The sequence below is a fragment of the Scleropages formosus genome, chromosome 6 (assembly GCF_900964775.1).
Source record: "Scleropages formosus chromosome 6, fSclFor1.1, whole genome shotgun sequence".
In the NCBI taxonomy this organism is placed as follows: Eukaryota; Metazoa; Chordata; class Actinopteri; order Osteoglossiformes; family Osteoglossidae; genus Scleropages; species Scleropages formosus.
In genome coordinates, this window is record NC_041811.1 from 36,218,643 (window position 1) to 36,231,296 (window position 12,654).

General features: G+C 43.8%; 1 gene segment (V, D, J or C); it reads left to right on the top strand.

Moving 5' to 3' along the window:
• Positions 1 to 7,440: 7,440 nt before the first annotated feature.
• Positions 7,441 to 9,665, top strand: LOC114910722 (Ig lambda chain C region-like; the record flags this gene model as incomplete). The annotated part of the segment is given in 2 exon segments: positions 7,441 to 7,471; positions 9,093 to 9,665. Coding segments are annotated over 2 exon segments (348 nt in total), but the record flags the coding sequence as incomplete, so codon positions are not given.
• Between the last annotated feature and the right edge of the window lie 2,989 nt (positions 9,666 to 12,654).

Genomic DNA, 12,654 nt, shown 5'->3' on the forward strand with positions numbered 1-12,654 from the left:
CCTTCTCACATGCTCAGATGACTCTTTACCCAGCCATTTCACGAGAAGGTCCAACTCTTCGCTATATGTGAGCCCCAAGCCCTGTGTCGCGTTGAGGAATGAGGACTGCCATGCTCTGAAGTTCTCTGGCGTGTCATCGAATTTGGAGAGACCAGTGGTCACTAATTCTCTGCGTGCTAGGAACTTGGCAAAGTCTAACATGGTTGAAGTGTTAGCATGAGAAGGATGCTGACCATGTTCTCTGCGTGGGTAATCCGATGGTCGTGAAGTAAGTATGCGTTCAGTTGCACATGCGTGCTGATCTGCTGAGGGTCTGAAGAGATTGAGCGGAGGCTTCTCCTCTGCAGCTACAGGTGTTGTTTGCTGAGTATCATTGTTCGCAGCGTGCCGGATTTCATCGTGATGCGATAAAGCAGGAGTCTGAGTACTGACCTGTGACCGGTGCCGCACATATTCTTCCGTGCGCTGCTGAATCACTTGTGGCGAGACAGCGCTCCTCACACTTTGCATGTCATCATTTCCCATAGCTGCGGCTGCTTCTAAGATTTCAGCGTTTACTCGCGCAGCTTCCGCTTCCTTTTCAATCTCCAATGCTTCTAATTCTAGATCTAGCCTAGCTCTCTGCTTTTTTATTTCTAGCTGTCTTTTAGCATAAGCCACCTTGGTAAGTGCTGCTTCAGCTGAGGCTCTAGCCTTGGCAGCAGCCTCCATGATAGATGACTCGGAAGAAGATGAGCGCTTAGAGCTCGCTCTTGATGCTGCATGGACTGAAGAGTTGGGTGAAGATGGACGCTGCATGCTTGCGTTCCTGTATTTTTTCCTTGCACCCACCGCTGGTATAACTTTTCACTGTACTGTTCTCCCTGCGTGTTGTGCACACCCAGTACGTTAACGCAGTTTAACAGCAAGCCAAACTCGATTCTCACGAGCCAGGATTATGAGCGTCTTGCTCCTTTATTGTCTCCAAATGTGAAAATGCGAGTGAAACTATAATAAACAGAAACAGTAAAGGAAACTTAGTCTAATTACAACAATCGTCATAATAACTAGTTAAATCGTTTGCCGATAGCACACTTAGCATGACACAGCGCGAACTCACACACGCGTTTTACAAGACAATAACGTGGAGTTACGGCTGAATAAACAGTTTACATTACAAAGGTCAAACTTAAAAGCACGTAAACATTTTAGCCAATGTCTGCAAGAACTTCACAACTTACAGTTATTGCTTCCACGGGCATAGGAAAGCACACAGAACTCAAGACGCTTCCACTATGCCTATCGCGACAGTAGCGCATCATGGAAATAGCGCATGTGCACAAATTGCGTATAACTTACGGAAATAAAGGTTCCGCTCAACAAAGCAATTAATCACATGAACTAAACAGATCTGCGGGCAGAACAACATGTCACTGTGAAGAAAAATAACTCGCTGCACAACAACTGGATCCTCTGCTTCCAAGTCGTGAATTTCCCTCCAAAAATCTACTTGAACGCTTAAATTCTGAGCACACGCTGTCCCTCTGCTTTGTGCTCCTACGGCTCACATCACTTTTTCTAGGACTGTCTCTTGTGCTACAGTGTAAATTATGTCCTGTATAGTTTTCTTTGCACTGTACAATCCCAATTCCAAAAAATGCTAATAAAAACAAAAAGCAGTGATCTGTAAATTGACTTTGACTCGTATTCAAACAAAAACAGTATAAAGACAAAGCATTTCATGTTTTACCTCATCAGCTGCATTGTTTTTTGAAAATGTACATTTATTCTGAAATTGATGTCTGCAACATGTTCCAAAAAAGTTGGGACAGTTGAGTGTTTACCACTGTCTAATATCACCATGGGTGTTAATAACACTTATTGAGTGTCTGGGCACCGAAGACACCAGTTGGTTAAGTTTAGCAAGTGTAGTTTTCCCCCATTCATCCATTATACAGGTGTTCAGCTGTATAATTGTACAGGGTCTTAGTTGCCTTGTTTTGTGCTTCATAACGTGTCACTTTCTCAGTCAGACAGAGGTCAGGACTGCAGGCAGGTCAGTCGAGTGCCACACTCTCTGCCTACGCAGCCACGCACTTGTTATCCAGGCAGAATGTGGTTTGGTGTCGTCCTGCTGTAAAATACGGGGATGTCCCTGGAAAAGATGGTGTCTGGATGCAGCAGATTGTAACGACCCATGCTGCTGGTGTTCGAGCGAGGAATGTAGTTATTGTAAATAGTTGCATTGTGGGAAAAATGTGAAATGTGGGTGTGCAACTACTGGGGGCACTTCTGGGGGAAATGGTGGGGTGACCATGTTTGCCAGTGTGTGGGGAGAGAGCCTGGAGGTGCTAAGCAGTCTAGGAAGGCTGGCTAGAGGTGCAGGTCCTGGAGGAAACGGGATCCTCGGACCGAGAGCATTATTTCCCTTTGTGCCGTTGTTCAATAAACCGTTCAAAATGAATGCTGCCTGTGCGTTCTTCCTCGACCAATCCAAACCCACGGCGCTGCGTGCCACAATATGTTGCTCCAAAATGTGTACATATCTTTCTGCATTATTTGTGCTCTCATCTCTCACAGAAGTACAAGTGACCCATGCTGTGGGCTTTGAGATACCCCCCCCCATACCATGACAGGTTCTGATTTTGGACCTGACAGTGATAACAGCTGAGATGGCCTTTTCTTCTTTGGCCCAGAGAACATGAGGGCTTTTTTTTTCCAAATACTATTTTAAATGTTGACTTGTTGGCCCACAGAACACGATTGCACTGCGCTACTGTCCATCTCAGATGACACCGAGCCCAGAGAAGTCAGTGGCGTATCCGGACAGTGATGATGTTTGGCTTCTGCTTTGCAAAGTAAAGCCTTAACTTGAAGCTGAAGATACAGCAGTGAATATTGGTGACTGACAAAGGTTTACCGCAGCATTCCTGTAATGATATCCGCTAGATACATCACGATTATTAAAACGGTGACATCTGAGGGTGGCAATTATTAAGTGAAACCTGGATCACCCCAGACAACACAGTCACACCTGATGCTCTCTCCACCAACTACTCCTTGTCTCACACCCCTCGTAGGCAGAGGTGGAGGCACAGGCCTGCTCATCTTTCTTGGTGAGAATATTCTGCTCTCCCTCTCCACTGGCATAATATGTCCTCCTTTCAATGGCATGCTGTCTCTATCACTGCTCCAATCACTCTCGTTACGATTGTTCTTTATCACTTTCTTGGCCTTCTTGGCTGCTTCTTGGATGACCTTGACATATTGTTGAGCTCTCTCCTTGGGGACAATGCTCCGTTGATTCTCCTGAGTGACTTCAACTTGCATGTCGACAACATTTACATTTATTCATTTAGCAGACACACACACACACACACACACACACACACACACACACACACACACACACACACACACACACACACACATTTTCAGAACCGCTTGTCCCATACGGGTCACGGGGAACCGGAGCCTACCCGGTAACACAGGGCGTTAGGCCGGAGGGGGAGGGGACACACCCAGGACGGGACGCCAGTCCGTCGCAAGGCACCCCAAGCGGGACTCGAACCCCAGACCCACCGGAGAGCAGGACTGTGGTCCAACCCACTGTGCCACTGTGCCACCGTGCCACCGCACCCCCTCTCCATTTAGCAGACACTTTTCTCCAAAGCAATGTACATCTCAGCGAAAATACAATTTGTGCATTACATTAAGAGAAAGAGAGACACGGCTGCAGACATGTGATTCTTAAGTAAACCTAGTTTGTTACTTTCCACTTGATGCACCGACGTTCATCGCTTGAGTAGATGCATAAGACGCAGGATAGATGAATCCTGAAAACATTCATTTATTAGACATTCATCCAAGCGGCCTTCTGTTGCTCCTACAGTCCTTCGATCTCTCCCTGTCCCGATCCCCTGCTACTCACAAAGCAGGCAATTCTCTTGACCTTGTATTTTCCCGTAACTCTGGCTGTCCTGTCCTCTCTGTTACTCTGCTGCATGTCTCCGATCACTTCTTCATTTCCTTCCAACCCTGCCTCACCACTAAGTCCTCGCCTCATTCTGTACCCATTGCCACCTTCCGCCGCAACTCAAAATCTCTCTCACCTTCCTGCTTTGCCTCTGCTATGCTGTCTGCTCTCCCTTCTGCTGCACAATTCTCGGATCTATCAACAGACGATGCCACTGACACTTTCCTCTCTGCCCTGTCTCCCTCCCTTGACTCTCTCTGTCCATTATCTTCCAGACCAGCACACCCCAGTGCCACCCCATGGCTGACTGATACATTACATGCAAACAGGACCGGCGTGAAGATGACGAAAATCCAAGGTGCGCTTGGACCTGGATGCCTACAAATAACTCTTAGCTACTTTTTTCTCAGCTGTCTCTTGAGCTAAAATTACCTTCCACCACAACAAAATACAGTTTGCAACTAAAAAACCACACAGACTCTTTGCCAGCTTCTCATCCCTCCTATGTCCTCCGTCGCCCCCTCCTCCATCTTTTCTCGCTGCTGATGACTTTGCTTTGTTTTTCAGAGACAAAGTCAATGCGATTATGGACAAGTTCTCAGCATGACCCTGTGAAGTGATGCTCTCTAAATTCAATCCGCTCTCTGAATCTGAAATCTCCAGCCTCCTCATATCAGTCAGAGGCACCACCTGGTCACTTGATCTGATCCCATCGTCACTCCTACAGACCATCTCCCCGCAACTCTCCACCTTCATCTCTAAGATCACCAACTCCTCGCTCCCTTCTGGCTGTTTCCCAGCTGCCTTCAAAACTGCTCTTATTTCACCTCTGTTAAAGAACCTCTCCCTGGATCCCAACTTGGTTCAAAACTGCAGATCAGTCCTCCTCCTCCTGTTCCTGTCTAAAACTCTAGAGCGGACGGCCTGTGATCAACGCTCTGAATTCCTCAGTAGGAACCGTCTCCTCGATGGTTATCAGCCTGGTTTCAAAGTTGGTCACTCCGCTGAGACCCCCTTCTGGCGGTATCTCACGCTGTCCAAGCTGCTAGAACTGCCTCCCTCTCCTCGGTCCTCATCCTCCTCGATCTGTCTGCAGCATTTGACACTGTCAACCACTGGATTCTACTGTCCTCTCTTAGTCAGCTTGGGATCCAAGGTGCGGCACAAAGATGATTTGAGTCCTACCTATCTGACAGATCCTATCAAGTGGTCTGGCGGTGCTCCTATTCTTATCCTCTGCCTCTCTGAATGGTGTCCCGCAGGGCTCGGTACTGGGTCCTCTTTTCCATCTACACCTCCTCCCTCAGTCCGGTCATAGCCTCCCATGGATTCAAATACCACTGGTATGCTGATGATACCAAGCTCTTCCTCTCCTTTCCGCCTGGAGCATAAGACATTTCCACATGCACAAGTTGTGTTTGACTTGCCAAAGCATTCCCATGTATCTCCCCTACTCATTTCTCTGCACTGGCATCCTATAGCTGCCCGGATCAAACTCAAGACCCTGGCTATTGCCTACAAATGCATCAATGGAACTGCTCCTAGCTATTTACAAGACTTGATCGACCGCTACACCCCAACCATACCACTTCGCTGGTCTACTTTGACCCGCTTGGTGGTCCTGCACATGAAAGATGAAGCATGGAAGTTCTCAGTTCTGGCTCCGTTGGAGTGGAATGACCTCCCCCTATCACTCAGAACTGCTGAATCTCTGTCCACATTGAAGAAGGGTCTGAAAACTCACCTCTTCCGAACTCACTTCGCCCATGATTTCTAATGCTCATGTGTGGTGTACATGTTCATGCACCATAACTTTATGATAATTCCCAGATAAGCCTTTACACAACCACTACTCCTGTTTTGTATTGTACATAAATGTTTGTGTACCTTTAAAAAAAAAATTGTAGGGAGGTGATCAGGATTATTCTGTGCTGAGTTTTGTGCACATACTTGTGCAATGAACATCAGAACATAAACTGGAAAGAAACAAATTAAGTTTCCTTAAGAATCACATGTCTGCAACTCTGTCTCTCTTTCTCCTAATGTTATGCACAAATTGTATTTTCGCCGAGATGTACGCCGCTTTGGAGGAAAGTGTCTGCTAAATGAATAAATGTAAATTTAAAGTTATTACTCTTGTATTCCTTTCATTCCTGCAAGTTCCCCGGTGTCCTTGTTTCCGTGTCTCCTTACCCTGTGCCTACGTCTCCCTGATATCCCGACCCACAGCTTTGTTTCTGGACCACGACTTTGGATTTTCCTCTGAACGACGGTTGCTCCACGTTGACCTGTGGCCTGTGCTTTGATTTCGTTATTTCACCTGCCCCTTGTCTGCCCACACTTTGCAATAAGCGGTGCACCTGCAATTGGGTACGTCGCCTTTGTTCCTGCCTGCAAGCATGACACAAGTTACATCCTAGACCCTCCTCTCATGTCCCACTTTTTATCAATGTGCCACAGCTCCATCATCTGGTAACATGTCTTAATCGCAGTGAATCGCAGTCAGTACCATGTACTCTCAGTTACAGGTATTGTAGGTAGTTATAAGAGGATTGAAGAAGAGAGTTAAAACTGTAGAACTGCATACAATGTCCATCAATACTGAAAATTAATTTGATTTATCTTCTGAAATCTTGAGGTCATTAACAAAATTAGAAATTCAAAACTGGGCCCCGTAACATCCAGAAATGAAATGGAGACGCACCCAGGTGCGATGATCTCAGTAGCAGAGTCTATACACAAGTGTTGAGAAATTAAGTGCAATGGTAACACAATGACTACAGAAGAAAGAGACACATGGGCTCTTCTTACAGTAAATTAAATAGTTTTAGGTGTACGACACGAATACACTGAGACTGGATTTGGACGGAGATGGAACACGAGATGTGGACAGAATCACAAAGGACTGGAGCAGAAACACAGTGAAAAAGAAGTTGGGTAACAGCTCAGTAAACACATATGACGAGGGAACCCACAGGAAAGTAGTAAAATGCTGATCAATAAGCCACAAACCAATGACATGACTTCAGCCTTTTAATAGCACTGGGAGCTGGTCAGCTAAGGTCAACTGAGGTCAACTGAGGCCAACTGAGGCCAGGTGTGTTGATGCAGTTGGACTGATGCTGGACATCAGGGATTTCACCCTTGGGGTGGTGACATGGACATGATATGAGTTTAGAGACCATTGATTTGAGAGGGTCTTGATTTTTTGCATAGTCTGATATTGATGACTCAAAAGTTATTGCTGCTGTTTAACATTCAGCTTAGTTTCACGAAATGAAAAATGGAATAAACGCAGAAAATAAGAGAAAAATTACAAATAACTGTTTAAAATATGCAATAGTGGAATCTGTGGTGTAAAGGTGTGTTCAGTGGTGCTGTGTGTCATCATGACAATAATCCACGGTGAGCAGTGAGAGACACACTGGTGTCTCACAGGACTTTTTGTACAGCCCCTCAATGACTTTCACTCACTGTGGTGGACTTTTGGTAGCGGCACCAAACTGGAAGTTGGCAGTAAGTATTTCATCTTTTAACTCAATACCATCGACATCAAAGCTCTGCACAGATACTTTTTATGTTTTTCCTTTGTTCTCTGTTTCATTGTCATATTTATAGTTCATATTCATTGTCTAATGTGCTCCTACCAGATGTTTTCTGAGAAACAATTTGCTTAGGGGTTTCAATTATTTGTGTAAACTTTTCCTTATTCGGACAATATGTTCCTTTTTTTTTGTGTGTTTTTTGCTTCATTTTGTCAGAAATCCAAAAATAAACTTCAAATTGTCAGTAGAAAAGAGCCCCATAGGAATCTGGTGGTGCGGTGCATTTTATTGTAAAAGCTCCTTTTCACATCCGTCATGGGCACACTGCTGTGATTCTTGTCTTGAAGACACCAGACATGAGACTAAATTAGTATTTACCATGAAATGCCGGTAAACACGGTATATTGACGGTACACTGGGCACTGTGGAGGTTTTTGTACGAGCACAAATAGGCTCTGAATCACTGTGGGTCACTTTCGGCGGAGGAACCAGGCTGGAAGTTGGAAGTAAGAACCTTTTTCTATATTATATCCTGAACACTGTAAAGTAATGAATGTAACTCGTTTTATTCCCTTAGTACATTTATATTCTTCAGTTGAGTGTCTCATGATTTGTGTGTTTTCAGCTGTTTCACTCAAAGTCGTTACACTGAACGTTTGTAAAAAGAGCTTCAGTTGATGTCGCAAAATGTTGACAACTCATAGATAACAACGATAAATAAAAATCAATGCGATAAATAACGATAATTAATATGGCGATAAGCGTCTTAACTCTGTTCACGGATTTTCTGATTTACATTTAAACCTGTAAAAATCATGTTTCAACAGAGTGTTTCCAGCTCTTTTCAAAGTCGTTACACTGTACCTTGTTTGGTTACAACAGTTTCAAATGATGTTCGAAATATTGACAGCAACACAGAAAACAACGATAAATACATAATAATAAATGCGATCAATAACGATAATATGCGATAAAAAGCGTCTTTTACTGTGTTTGTTCACTACGGATTTTCTGATTTACATTTAAACATATAAAAAAATGTTTCTTCCTCTTTTCACTGTTTTATAAATTCATTATTTGTTGCTCGAGTTAATGTTTATTTTACAGCTGTCAGTAATTAAGATGAGAATAATACAAACAATGTGATAAATAACTGACGCGCAGTTTTCCATGGTCTTTAATTCAATATGCATCCAGTTGTCTTGACTTTGAGCTGAATTCAGTCCATCACTGATACACTTTCGATCAGTGTGTTATAAAATGAAGAAAAGCAGTGTGCGGAAGGGCTGTATGAACATGTCCAGAAGGGTGGAAAAGTTACACATTTGTAGCACTGAGCTGCGTAGGTAAAAATGACCTCTAAAGGAATAAGGATCTGTTCTCTTGTATTAATGGCACATTTTGATACACCTCATACATACTGTGGGCTACATTCATAAACTGCCTATCCATTCCTCCTCTGAGAGTTAACTAACAGCTCTTTTCCTCCTCCGCTACGTACAGGTGATGAGACACAATGCGATGTCCGCTGTTAAAGGTGTTCCGTCCACTCGCTGCCCTCTCTCTGACCTCTGACCTCTGCCGTCTCCTAGGCAACGCTGCCCCCGTCCTCACGGTCCTGCCCCCGTCCAGTCAAGAGGTGTCCGGTAAGAACAAGGCCACGCTGACGTGTCTGGCCAACAAGGGCTTCCCCTCCGACTGGAAGCTGGAGTGGACGGTGGACGGCAGGACCAAGCCTGGGGACGCGAGCCGCGGACTCCTGGACAAGGACGGCAAGTACAGCTGGAGCAGCACGCTGACCCTCCCTGCGGACGAGTGGACGAAGGCGGGCACGGTGGTCTGCAAGGCCACTCAGGGCTCCCAGACTCCAGTTCTGGAGACGATGAAGAGAGCCGACTGCCCCGTGTAGATGGGCGTCTCATTACTGTGTTTTTACTCTGTGCTCTACTCCACTCTTACTGTTTTCGTAACTAGTAACATAGAGGTTAATAATGTGCTTTGCTCCACTATATATGTGAGACCCTTTACCTTGAGCTTCTCAGTATTATCCAGTGTGTCCTCTGCTCCTGTTCTGTATTAGATTATTGGTGTGTTACACTGTGTGATCTTGTGCTTGAGTGACGTCTGAAATGCAGCTGAGAATAATAAACGTTTATTGAATCAAATACGCAGTTGTTGTTTCCCTTATTAATACATATTGTGTCACATGAACTGTAATATAAGTGTTCATTTCAAATGATGAGCACAGTCCTGTTCGCAAAGAAGGCATAAAAAGTACAAGGAAATGTATTAATTCAATGAAAATTTATATTTAAAGAAAAGTAAGCGAAATAAAAATCTTTCTGTCATTTAATACACTTTGTCTTCCTTGAAGGAAAATGTTTCATTATTTAACGGATGATGTATATCAAACAGAAACAGTTTGCCTGTTACCATAATGACACACACACACACACACACACACACACACACGGACACGACTGCCATTGTCATAATAAATTCTGTTTATCATCTACAATAATATTCTGCAGATTTTTACATACATTTACAGTCAGTTTCTATTTGTGTTTCCTTTACACAAACAATAAAACTACTTGCAATAAGTGTGTGTTCAGTGTGAGAGACAGCAGCTCCCTGTGACCCCACACTGACAGGGAAGGAGAAGAATCCCTAACTCATGGGGACTCACACACATGTGAAAAGATCATGAAAACATAATGGTTTCTTGAACGTTTGGTCCTGAGTGTCTCTTGAGCCTCTCTTTAACACGTCAAAAAAGTGTTCAGACAAGTGCTGCATAACCTACGTTTAGTGTTTCTGTTCTATGAGCGTAAAGGAAAATACTGCACTGATTGTCCCTTCCTGCTCTAACTACTGTAACAACTGTGAGCTGAAGAAAGACAAAGAGTTTTACGTGAACTACATCATGCTCTGTGCTGCACAGACACACACAGAAATGGAAGTACAAGTTGACTCAAACTCCATGTAAAGGGTCAGATGATTCTTTCTGGTGTCTCTTGATTTACCGTAAGCCCCCACCTCACAGCAGCCCCCTGGGGACGGGGGCACATTTGCCTGCTCTATTCTGGGAGCAGCAGAAGCGTCCTGCCCATGCAAATGTCAGTTTCAGCCCAACGGTTCACAGTGCGGTTTCACTGCCTGAAATACCCTGCGCTGAGGCAGGTGTGTGTGTGTGTGTGTGTGTGTGTGTGTTGGGGGGGGCAGATATCAGTCATTATCAGCAGAAGAAGAAATGGAATCAAGTTAGATGATGATTAAGTTTTTTTCTCACTGGTTCAACAGCAGTTATTATTATTGCTCTTGGTTTATAATTTGTTCAATTTCCTGAGAGTCCAGTGACTATAATAGGAATCATTCACAGAAATTATTCACAGTGTTTTTCACAGTAAAGTACATTATGATTTCCTCTTCATTCTGTGTCTGTGGTTAAACTTCTGGTGTCTTCTGTTAGTTACAGCAGGCCTGTTTCCGAACAGTTTGGGGGCCTAAGAAATATCATACTTGGGCCCCCAACCAGGGAATGAAAACTTCACAGGAGGAATCCTTCCCTAAATTTTGACCAGTAAACCATTTTAATAAAGAAAAAGATAAAACACAAGCGAAACAAAGAGAGGTGCCTGGTAGTGTAGTGGTTAGAGCTACTCCTTTTGGATGTAAAAGTTGCAGGTTTAAATCCCACCTCCAGCTGTTGTACCCTTGAGTGAGGTACTCGTCCTAAATTGTTCTGATGAAATTACTGAGATGGGTAAAAAAATTAAAAGTCACTTTAGAGGACAAATCAGCCTTTGAACTTCTGAATAAAGAAATAGATATAACATTTTTCAAAATTATTGTTACACACAAAACTTTCACCTAAAAAAAGTACTGAACTGAGGTTTTTGTAAAAAACAAACAGAGAATGTTATTGGGGGAAAAAAGTCACTTCTCACTCATTCACTTCTACATTGATCTCATAAGTGCATAATAAACGTTTATTTTTAATAATTTTTTAAAGGTAACCACTTGTTGAATAATGAATAAACCTTTATGCAGCTACTCGAGTGACGTACACTGGTTCATATGATGGAATGTGACAAATGGACTGTACTCCAGAATCACATGTCTGAACCCAAATCTCTCCTTCTGTTGATGAAACACACTCTTTGTATTTTTCTCCAAGATGTACGTTACTTTGGAGAAAAGTGTCTTTGGAATCAATAAATCTCAATGTAGAGTCACTGGCTCCCCCAGTGGCTTCAGACCCCAAAGGAACCATTTCTTCCACTTACAGTAGGAAACGGCCCTGAATTCGAGACACTTTTTAGTTCAGCATGAAATACATATTTTAGACTTTGGATTCTACACTTTGTGTATTTTTAGCATTACTTGATATTATATTATACACACACTCTTTTTTTGAACCGCATGTCCCATACAAGGTCACAGGGAACCAGAGCCTAACCCGGCAACTCTGGGAGTAAGGCCAGAGGGGGAGGGGACACACCCAGGACAGGACACCAGTCCGCCACAAGGCACCCCAAGCAGGACTTGACCCCCAGACCCACCAGAGAGCAGAATCTGGTCTAACCCACTGCGCCACCACGCCCCCAGGACTATATTATATAATATTATATTATATTAAAATAATGTGCATTTGTCACTGCTGTGTCCATTTGTCAACAAAATGTGACTCTCACACTGCAGTGAAATACAGCTCCTCTATGAATGTACTGTGCTCAATGTAGAGTACAAATTAAAACCTAATTTCAATTTATTGAAGAATTAATAAATTAAAAACAACTAAATATATGTTACACTCCAGTGAAGCTGGTAATGAGTTTATTGTTTAATCTGTTCTTGTGGAGTCACCATTAAATTGTGACACTGACCATCACAGTAACAGAAATCATACAGAAATCAAAATAAACACATTTGTTATTGTCATGCGGAACCGAGGCCGCAGGGAAGGCTGGACCCAAGCGAAGGATCGTTTGTCAGGAACCCAGAAGTCAAGTGAGTTCTCGTTGTCTTGGACGGGCAAGGATTCGGTCAACCGACGGTCAGAGTGGGAACGAAAATCCATAGACGAAGTCAAGGGGCAAGGCGAAGGCCAGAAGGCAGGGAACGAAGAACAGGGATCAGGGTCCAAGGAGA